The sequence below is a fragment of the Engystomops pustulosus genome, chromosome 4, assembly GCF_040894005.1.
Source record: "Engystomops pustulosus chromosome 4, aEngPut4.maternal, whole genome shotgun sequence".
Taxonomy (NCBI): Eukaryota; Metazoa; Chordata; class Amphibia; order Anura; family Leptodactylidae; genus Engystomops; species Engystomops pustulosus.
This window is the reverse complement of record NC_092414.1, coordinates 47,607,831-47,618,892: the sequence shown is the minus strand read 5'-3', so window position 1 is coordinate 47,618,892 and position 11,062 is coordinate 47,607,831. Positions and strand designations below refer to the sequence as shown.

At 40.9% G+C, this 11,062-nt stretch overlaps 1 protein-coding gene across 1 annotated transcript; it reads left to right on the top strand.

Moving 5' to 3' along the window:
- The first annotated feature begins 205 nt into the window (after positions 1-205).
- Positions 206-9,645, top strand: PPP2CA (protein phosphatase 2 catalytic subunit alpha). The gene is made up of 7 exons (XM_072145836.1): positions 206-699; positions 6,946-7,155; positions 7,328-7,501; positions 7,793-7,882; positions 8,100-8,261; positions 8,349-8,467; positions 8,878-9,645. Exons 1-7 carry the CDS (start codon positions 598-600, stop codon positions 8,948-8,950), a joined length of 930 nt encoding a protein of 309 aa, XP_072001937.1. The 5' UTR covers positions 206-597; the 3' UTR covers positions 8,951-9,645.
- Positions 9,646-11,062: the final 1,417 nt, after the last annotated feature.

Here is an 11,062-nt window from a genome sequence, read left to right as displayed (position 1 = left end):
CCAATTCTCTATCCCAAAACTTGGTAGCTATGTAATCAGTGATCTCATCCAGCTCACAACACTGCGGTTCTACAGCTAGAAAACATTCCATGGAGCGCGTAGTATACGCGCTGACGTCACACGGCACACCCTCGCAACGTGCTGGCCTGCAATAAATGAAAAGGAACGCATGTGGGCGGGGTTTCGCTGCACCGGAAGTGACGTAGAAGCAGAGCTTGGACTCTAACTACTGGGAGGAGGTGATAGCGATAAAGGAGGAGTGCATGACGTCACGGCGGCCATTACACGAAGCAAGAGCGGCTAGGAGGTAGCGAGCCGGCGCTCCGAAGAGAAGCTTTTCTTGCTGTAGGAGAACTAGGATTGGATTACGTGTTCCCGGCTTCCTGATATTACTGGTATTCTGTGCCACTACTGAGTTAATATTGGAGCGGTGTGATCGCGCCTCCTCTGTCCGCTGCTGAGACCGGTCACGGATTTTATTCGCTCTTACCACTGACAAGTGAGTGCGGCCTCTGTGGGTCGTCTTCACCGTTCATTCCTCTCTGCCGGCCTAGCGGGCCCACAGCGGAGCCAGCCCGGCTATCAAGCAGCCCTAGTATGGATGAAAAGGCGTTTACCAAGGAGCTGGATCAATGGATCGAGCAGCTAAATGAATGCAAACAACTATCCGAGAGCCAGGTCAAGACCCTGTGTGAGAAGGTGGGTGCTATGCTGGTGGGCCTGTCACTGCTGTGAATGAGGCTTGTGTGCTGTGTATTTCTAGTGCAGCTTCACAATAGATCACATCGCTGGTTGCTGGGGACGCTGTGACCGCGTCTACAATTCTCCGTTCTTCTTAATCCTAACGTTAGGTAGCGTAACGTCCGGACTTGACATGCCGATGTAGGAGCGTTCTGTAAAGTGCGCGAGCGGAGAGGCGATGCTCTAGTACAGTTCTGGGGTTACTTGGACTGCTTGGTAACGCTGTCTGAGAATATAGCTGTGCTTAGATGGCGTATCTTCCGCAGTGCCTGCCTCGGCGCACTTTATTGGGGCATAGTTCCCTATGCCCTTGGTGTTGCCAAACGTCTCTTATGCGCTGCCTACATGGGGATCCACTTGTTTGTGGGGTTTTATGCAAAATGTATGACTTAACGCCCGTTTTATTCGTTACGCGAAGCGAGCGGTTCGGTTTGACTGGCGGCGCTGACATCTTAGCCGGCTCATGGCGGCCGCTCGGCTCTTAAGATGGCGGCTGCTCTACTCTCCGCCCCCTCCGCAGGAATGCGCTGCTGCGCGTGACCGCGCCTATGGCCGCCCAGCCTGTGGCGCGCTCACAGCCTTCAGCATTTAAATGCGACGGATGATGTGAAATAAATTGTAAATTCTCAAGCAATGCTGTGTGGGGACAGTAACATGCTAGTCTGCTGACATGGTCGGCAGTGGGAACTTCATGGAATGAGTTGAGTGGATTGGTCGGACTAAAGACTGCTATAAAGCCCTTGGTTGGTCTTGGCTTGTTTATCAAGTGTCTCAAGGTCAGACTGCACAGTATTGTTCGGGTACCTGATGCTGGATGATATAACTGTCATGATGTATGCCAGCTAATGGGAGGTGCAAAGTATTAACAAAGTTCTGGCTCATTTCATGGCTTTAGGTGCAATGGCTTTTTTTTTTTTGCTATATTTTTTGCTTAAAGGAAATCTACCACTTAGAAACACCAAGCATTAGGCAAACATACCTTTTTAGACAGGTGTTATGCATGTGTGGGTCTTGTATTGGCCAGGAACCGAGGTGTTTCATTGGAAAAAGGGTTTCAATTATGCTAATGAGCCCACAGCGTGACTCGAGCAGCCCTGCCCGCCCTCCTAAGAGTCGGTGACATCACCGAGCTCCAGCGCAGCAGTGCATTCTGCACTGTTATACACTGGCTCCAATGCTTCCGGATTAGGTCACCATGGTTGTGCTACAGATCCCAAGAGCTCAGTGACTTCACCAGCTCTAAGGGGAGAGAAATGGAGGGCGGGCAGGGCTGCTTGTCACACTGTGGGCGTGAATAACAAGCATAATACCCGAGCGTCAAGCCCCTTGTGTGACAGGCAGGTGCGCCGGAAGCTCTTGGCATAATTTAAAAAAAACCTCTTTTCCGACTACGTTCCTGGCCAATACAAAACCTGGACTTTCATCTGCATAACGCCTGGCTAATGATGGATATTTGTAAATGGTAGATTTTCTTTAGACTGTGGGGGAGAGGTTTCTGAAATGTGAAAGTAAAACTGTTCTAGTTGCTCATGGAAACCAGTCCGCTTTAGTTTACTAAATAATAGCTTCTCTCATTTTCATGGGCAACTAGAACAGTTTTGCTCTTGCACTTCTGATAAATCTCCCTCTGTGGGTTTTATTTTCAAGAGCTGAACTGTATCGGTGAGATTTTAGGCTGCATGCACACAAACGTGTGCCCGCCGGGCAGGCATACATTCCGCATCATGGAGTGGAGGCGTGATCCCTCTCCATAGCAATGGCATACGGGATGTATGTGCAGCTGTACCGATGTCCCCCATACGGCTGTGTGCAAGCAGCCCTACAGCCCATGCTGCTCTGTGCAATATTGCTTTTTGAAAAATCGATTTGTATATGGCAGTTTTTCATTCCTTTAACACCTTAGCACTCGGTGCTGTACTGTGTGGGCTCCCGCTATTAGTACTCTGCACCCGAGCCGAACCGGCATCAGGAGTCGCCGGTAATCTAACACCTGCAGCATTTAACATGCCTTTGGGGGGTCTTTACCCCACTATCGCCCGTCCTGCTCATTTGGGGATTTCCCCCCACATTGGTGTTTTATTTGGCCAATTTAACAAAACATAAGAAAAAATATTCAAGTATGGTATCCCTGTAATCGTATCGACCCATAGAATAAAGATAACATGATTATTAGGCTATTCGGGGAACATACAAACAAAAAAAGTTAAAAAAAAAAAAAAAAAAAATCCAGTACAGAATTGATGCTTTTCTACTCCTGACCTAAAAAAAAGTTCATAAATTTTCAACAATGGTGGATACCAACTCCAAAATGTTAACACTTGGAGAAATTGTATAACACATTTTAAGATGGTTATTCTCTTTTTATATGTTGGAAATGTGTAAATTTTAGGGATAAATGAGAATGACAAAAGAATATAAGAATAACTGAAAAAATTTGACCATTCTAAATTTCACCTCTATTTTGACTCAATTACTATAAAGATATCAAGGGGTTTCCAATCTTCCTACAAGCTGTTTCTGATTGTTGGGTGCAGATTTGAAAATTGGTTGCTTATTTAGGAGGGTTTAATGCTAAATAAAATTTCATTCAAAACAGTATTTATCCCCAAAATAATAGATTGTGAAAATACAGAAAATCTATATTCGATTTGTAAGCAGCAGGACATCACAACAAATTATCCAGACATTTTAAAAATTATGAATTTGTAAGGCAGAGGCCCTTTTGCATTAGGGCATGTTTTGTGTAACGAATTGAACTTCACAGTGACAATATTTTATTTCGTGTTGTGTACTGGAAAGCGGGGTAAAAAAATCCCAAATGCAGTGTAATTGGTGGGAAAAAAAAAATGCATTTTTTTTTGGGGGGGGGGGGGGTCCCGTCAATCACATAAACGCAGGCAGCTGCGGGCAGGTAGAGATGGAGCAGGACGGGGAGCATCAACTTCGCAGTCCACAAGTCTCCCCCGGGGGCCGGTGCACTGCATTATCAAAATTACAATAACCCCCTTTGTGTTGCAGGCTTTTTTTCGCTCACCGCCTTCAAAAATATAACTTAATTTTTCCCTGTACATAGCTGTGTGAGTGCTTATTTTCTGAGTAACAAATTTTACTTTTCAGTGAAGCTTGTTATTCCATGCCGTGTACTAGTAAGCTGCAAGAAAATTCCAAATGTGGTTCAATATGCAAACTTTTGCATCACTTTCCTCTGACTCAGTTTTTATGGCTTTCACTGTATGCTTCAATGATATATCGCACTGATAATACAATAACGCACATCTAAAGGAGTTGTTTATCTTTGCTAAGTTTATGGATATTTTTTTATTTGGGTTACTGTTGTGTAAGGGAGACTAACATTTCTCTCAATTTGTGTGCTTGTGCTTTCAAATTGAGTAGGAAAGGGTTGATTTGATTTGTGCACCACTTCTGTCTACACAAAATGCTCCTCAGCAAAGAAGTCTAGCCTCATGAGAGGTTTGGTAACTAATCTTATAAAAGAAAAGGTGTGCTTTATATTAGCCAAAAAGTGCATAAAAAAAACAAGCTTTGCTTCTATTTAATACAGAGATAAAACACAGATGCCTATGTTTATAAAAAAAAAAAAAAAAGCGCAGTGACTTGGAGTGGGCTCCCATCGCTGGTGTTTGACCCGTCAACTGCTGCAGGACCGTGGCATTTAACTTGTCTGAGGGGTCTATACTCCATGGTTGAATTTTTAAAATGGCAAATTTTTCCAAAAATTCATCATTTTTCCTTATAAATAAACTCAAAACTTATCAGCCTACATTTACAAATAAAATGAAGTACAACATGTGAGAAAACAAATGATCTCATAATCTCTCTGATAAGTACGTCATAATCATATAAAGCGACGCAAGTCGGAATACAAAAGATGGGGCTGAGCTTTAGAGGACCTGTCGCTCGGAAATTTGGCACTAGGAGCAGCTTAAGTAAGCAGCACCTAGTGTTTAAACAAATGTTTCCTATAACGCTGTCATTCTAACAGTGCGGCGGAGTAAAATGTAAACGTCGGACCCCTCTCAAAGCTGTCCGGTGCATTCATGAGGGGGCGGTGACTATCGCATGCAGTCACCGCCGACCTACGGAGCGAACAGGGCGCTCTGGGGAAGAGGCAGCGCCTCAGACTGCCCCCTCATGAATACACCGGCCAGCTTTAGTAAGCAGCTCTTAGTGCCGAATTTCTTGGTGACCGGTCCTCTGTAATCCCTTAAGGACGCAGCCATTTTATAGCTAAAGGCGCAACCCCAATTTTTGTATTTTGACTTGTCGCTTTATATGGTTTTCGAACACTGTTACTTAAAGCAATTCTGAGATTTTTTATTTGTTTTTTTCCCCCCACACTTCAGTCGAAAATTTGCCATTTTCGAAATTCAAAGTCTTTGTTTTCAGGCAGATCTACCACCTAAATAAGTTGCTGAATAACATTTCCTATATATATTTTTTTTTCATAATTTTTTTACATGTCTGGATAAATTATTTTGATGTCACGCGGCTTACAAATCGAATATCACTCTTCCGTATTTTCAGATTTTTCTGTTTTGGGGATAAATACTGTTTTGAATGAAATTTTACATATTTAACATCAAAACCCCCTATATAATCAACCCATTTTTAAATCTGCCCCCCTCAAACTTTGGGGTTGATATCCTCTATTGTTGAAAATTTAGGAACTTTTTTTCAGGGCAGGAATAGAAAAGCATAAATTCTGTACTGGATTTTTTACTTTTGTGTGTGTTTGCCCTATAACCTAATAATCATGTTATCTTTAGTCTATGGTTCAATAACATTACAGGGATACCATATTTGATTTTTTTCCCTTAAGTTTTACTAAATATGTCAAATAAAACCCTAATGTAGAAAAAATCATTTTTGCATTGCAGTCTTCCAAGTGGCATAACATTTTTAATTTTTTGGCTATGGAGCTGGTTAAAGGCTTGGTTTTTTTTTTTGGGACATGTTGTACTTTGCAACGGCACTGTTCTGGAGTACATGGTTTTTTTTTTAAATCACTTTTGATTGTATTTTTGTGGATATGTATAGGTAACAATTTTTGGCAGGTTTTTTAGTTTTTTTTTTTAACGCTGTTCATCTGTGGGTTCAATTATTTACTTTTATTTTACAGGTTGTTACGGATACTATATATGTGGGGTTTGTTATGATTTAGACTTTTTTGGGGTTATAGGTCTCTTTATATGTTATGGGAATTATGACCATTTTTATTGATTTATTACTTTATATTTTTTTAACTTTTTTCTATTTTACGCCATGGGACATGAACAAGAAATAATCTGATTGCTTCATGATAATACTCTGCAATACTGATGTATTGCAGGTTATTAGCAGGGTCAGCCTATTCTACGATTGCAATGATCGTCGTCCCCTGAAAACGGTGTGGGGGAAAGACCCCCTCCAAAGACAGGTCAATTGCAGCTGTATCGCTTACCGCAGCATTTAATGGGCTCCGAGCGCGGGTGTTTAAACCATTACGACCGAAGGTGTTACACTGGGGTGTCGGCTGTTATAGCCGGTACTCCGTGTATCCCAATGCCGATTTTGCGCATATCTTGAGTTGAACACCTCTGCTTTCGATATATCTGACGCAAAGCGCTAAGGGGTTAAGCTACAGAATGGCTGCGTCCTTAAGGAGTTAAATGTACTCAGGATAACAAAATAACATTCTCTAATTCACTGTTAACAAAAATACAGCAATTCACCGAATTGGTGTCTCATTTCTGGTGTTTAGAATTTTTGTTGTTCCTGGACACGACATTAAATCCTCTTACTATGGTCGGATTCTTCTCATTAATAGCGTCTTCTGTCTGTATCCTTGCCCCTTCCATCTGCATTACAAGACCAGCTCAAACACTGACACTTTATATTAATAATCTTTATTTTTATAGTGCCATAAAATTCCATAGCGCTTTACAAATCATAGGGGACATGTATATATGGACAGTTCATGATGCCTCCCTGATGTGTGTTCTGCTCTGCCGGCACAAGTCATTCAGTATTGAAAAATGATCCTCGTATTGAACAGTTCTGAGTTTGAAAAATTGTCTTGATGCATCGTGCAACCCTACTGTACACTTGCCTGTTGACCGATTTTTGTCTTTTTAGAATGTTAACATAAAATGGTATGTGTGGCCTGTTGGATTTGTGCTATTAACCATGTATATATTCTTACAGGCAAAAGAAATTTTGACAAAAGAATCCAACGTCCAAGAAGTTAGATGTCCAGTAACGGTGTGTGGAGATGTTCATGGACAGTTTCACGACCTCATGGAATTGTTCAGAATTGGCGGCAAATCACCAGATACAAATTATTTATTCATGGGAGACTATGTCGACAGAGGCTACTATTCAGTTGAAACTGTAACACTACTTGTTGCACTTAAGGTACGGGTAAATTATTATTATGAATTTGTGATTGTAGTAGAAATGGTTCAGAAACGTGTCCTGCAGTTTCTTGGTAAATTTGAATCTCAACCAATATTTAAACTTTTTAATATACTTAACTTAGAATTGCAAGTGAATACATAATATCTTTTTCAATTTATTGCATCATCAGGTTCGGTATCGTGAACGTATCACTATTCTAAGGGGGAATCATGAAAGCAGACAGATTACACAAGTATATGGGTTTTATGATGAATGTTTGAGAAAATATGGAAATGCGAACGTCTGGAAATATTTCACTGATCTGTTTGATTACCTTCCGTTAACTGCCTTAGTGGATGGCCAGGTAAGGTTATGGAAGTAGGAAGCAGATTATTTGGAACTAATGGTTATTCTGCAATTAAAAATTGTCATAAAGTTAAATTTTGTGTTTAGATGTACATACATGACTTAGATTCCCATTCTCCATGCGCCTCTGAGTGAAGCAGTTTTTAGCTTAAAGGTTGTCAGTTAATAGGGCTCTATGGGAACTTTTACTGCTAGTCTAGCACAAATTTGGTGTTCCTAGTAATGGTCAAGTACTACATATTAACTGTTAAACCTGCCTTTGTAATATTATATTCCTTATTTATTACAGATATTCTGTTTACATGGTGGATTGTCACCTTCTATAGACACACTGGATCATATCCGTGCTCTTGATCGTCTGCAAGAAGTCCCACATGAGGTATCTGTCAAATCATCCTCATAAGTACATGAATATGATGGCATAGCTTGAAGGGGTTGAATAGCCATTGTGATTATCTTTTCTTTTGGGACAGGTCCCAGTATAAGTAGGCTGCTTGACTTGTTTTGAGTTTGTTGGGGGCTCCATTGTTGTGTCTCAGCATGTTTTGGTTGACGAATATTGCATCCAATATTGACATTTTGTTTCCCTGTTTTAGGGTCCGATGTGTGACTTGCTGTGGTCTGATCCAGATGACCGTGGTGGCTGGGGTATCTCTCCTAGAGGTGCGGGTTACACGTTTGGACAAGACATCTCTGAAACCTTTAATCATGCTAATGGCCTTACATTGGTTTCTAGAGCCCATCAGTTGGTGATGGAGGTAAAGGAATAAAAGAATTAAATATATTCTTTTAATGAGCAATTGGGGTTAAGATTTCTAACTTTTTTTTTTTTTTCCTTATTCCAGGGTTACAACTGGTGCCATGACCGGAATGTAGTAACAATTTTTAGTGCTCCCAACTATTGTTACCGATGTGGTAACCAGGCAGCAATAATGGAACTTGATGACACTCTGAAATATTCATTGTAAGTATCCTAGAAAGCAGTTTTACATATGGACTGGCTTTTCAAAAAGTTGATTATGTCCTTGCAATGATCTATGATGTCTCTACTCTGTATAAAATCTATGAAGATATATAGATATACCTTATATACTCGAGTATAAGCCTAGTTTTTCAGCACAAAAAATGTGCTGAAAACCCAAACTCGGCTTATACTCGAGTAAAAAAATATATAGGTTTTACCAGGTTTTTGTGGTAAAATTAGGGGCCTCGGCTTATACTCGGGTATATACGGTAATTTATAATATTTTTTTTTACATTTTATAAATGGAATGGTAACAAGCCTGTACTAAACACTAGGAGTGAAGAGTACGGATTTCAATAAATTTCAATAAAAAGTTCTTTTTTTTTTTTCTTTTTTTTTCTCCCTTCAAGCTTGCAGTTTGACCCAGCCCCACGCAGAGGAGAACCACATGTGACTCGCCGCACCCCAGATTACTTTCTTTAAACTGAATTTTACACTTGTACAGTATTGCCACAAGCAGGATTTTGACCTGGGAGCCGAGAAGAGGAGCAGTAACTTCAGTCTGGAGAGAGCATTTGTCACACATGTACTGTTCTCAAATGGACCAAAAGATGTGCCATATACAAAAGCAAAGCCTCTCATCTCAACAGCCCGTGACCACATTAGAAAAGACCCATTCATTGCATGCTGGAGTGACATTGTCAAAGAAAAAAAGAAAATCTTGGCATACCACTACTTGTAGTTCCTTTTGCTTTCTCAGACTGCAACAAAAATATGATACAATTTAACTTTCCATTTAGCGATAGCTTTACTCGGCATGATTGTAGGTAAGAATACAGTCTGGGAAATCCTTTAGCTCCCGGGTGGGGGGCTTTTGCAGCCTTTTGAGGCTTCCTCTGTCGGTGTGAAGGGATTTAAGGACCTTTAAAGAATAAGTACCAAGGCCTTCATTGCCTCTTCTGTGACTTCAAATGTGTTTATTTTCAGGGAAAACAATCTAATTTAATTTTTTTTTTTCTTTCTCTCCTATGCCCAGTTTTGTTTTTGTTTTTCCCGTTTGCATTCTCTGTCACTGTCCATTGTTTATGGTTAGTTTTGACAGGATGTCTTCTGTAACAGTCACAAACCAGGGCAGCAAATTTTTTTCATAATAAACTTGTGAACGAAGTACTTATAAATGTGAAATGTAACTTGTTTACTTCTACAAGAGGAAAAGATGTGGTTTATGGGACTGTTCATAGTTTCTAGAAAAGCATGCTTACAATGTTTTGCAGAACGTGTAAGTACAAAAGATGTCTGAAACGGCATGACAAAAACTTCACAACCTGGTTGAGCTAGTGAATAGGTCACACGTATATGGAATTAAGTGTTTGTGGGGAAAATCCCCATCATGTTGTGTTCACATGCAGTGTTTGAATTGCATTTTGAGGCACAATTCGATGGATGCGGGGAGAGGCTTGGCTTGACTGCAGGTGTGCTGAAAATGGGGAGGGAGGGTGTATGTTTTCGTTTTGGGCATGTACATGTACAAATATACATGCAGTACATTAGTCACTTACCATTTCAAGATTAACACATGGCAATATTATCAATGTGGTAGTAGTCATAGAAGCCGGCCCTGGTGCTCACCTGTTAGGCTTCAGTAATTAGTTTTTGTGATGGAAGATAACAGATCCCTTAAAATGTCCAAGGATTTAAAGTAGAATTCCATTTTCCTCCACAGCGGCACACCAGGGGGACTCCCCCAGGGACATTGAAAACCCAGAACCGTTAAATAGTACTGCATTCTGGGAGATATGTTCGGAGCTGGGTGCCATCTGTATGTTACGGGTTTAACACCTTACACAACGCTGTCATGTGTGACCGTGTAAGGGTCGTCTACAGTAGATTGGAACCCCCTGCGGAGCTTACTGGGGATGGGGGTCGTCTGGGGCTCCGATGTCAGCCCTGGTGTCTGCCAGTGCCCCAAGGCTGCATTGTCTTCCAGGAGCTGGTTCCTGTAATACATCTGTATTGGGGTACATTCATACAGACGTCTGGCGGGATATATGTGGTGGTGGTACAGTGCCACACGTGTTGCCATACACAGGGAAAAGATGGAGCATGCTCTTTCCCTGTGTATTCAGTCCATGCGGTGCTGTTCTCTATTTGGAGGGGAGGGGTCATGTGAGTGTACCCTTGCACTGTGTTATATGAATAGGAGCTTGAACAAGCAATTGGAGCAAAGTAAAAAAAAAAAGTTTAAAACACTTGATAAAAACACTTAATAATTACATTGTTAGTCCCTAAACACAGATTTCCTATACATTTCTATTAAAGTAAAAATAAAATCTCCAAAAAACCCACATATTTGGTATCGCAGCATCTAACAGTCTATACAATAACTCAAACTTTATTGGACCTGCTAGGTGAGCACCGTAAAAAACAAACCCCCGTAAGACTAGCCAAAGGAAATTTTTTGTAAAATCCCTTCATATAAATGTTCTAAAAAGTGATCAATAAAAGTTGTGCGCTCAAATGGTACCATTGAAAAGGACCACTCTACACGTAAAAGTAAGCCCTAAACCAGCTCCGTCAACCAAAAAATATTATGTC

Coding starts and splice junctions, on each gene's coding strand:
- PPP2CA (XM_072145836.1), top strand. CDS start 598: ATGGATGAAAAGGCGTTTACCAAGGAGCTGGATCAATGGATCGAGCAG. Junction 7,156..7,327: donor CACTACTTGTTGCACTTAAG/GTACGGGTAAAT, acceptor TTGCATCATCAG/GTTCGGTATCGTGAACGTAT. Junction 8,468..8,877: donor GACACTCTGAAATATTCATT/GTAAGTATCCTA, acceptor TCTCCCTTCAAG/CTTGCAGTTTGACCCAGCCC.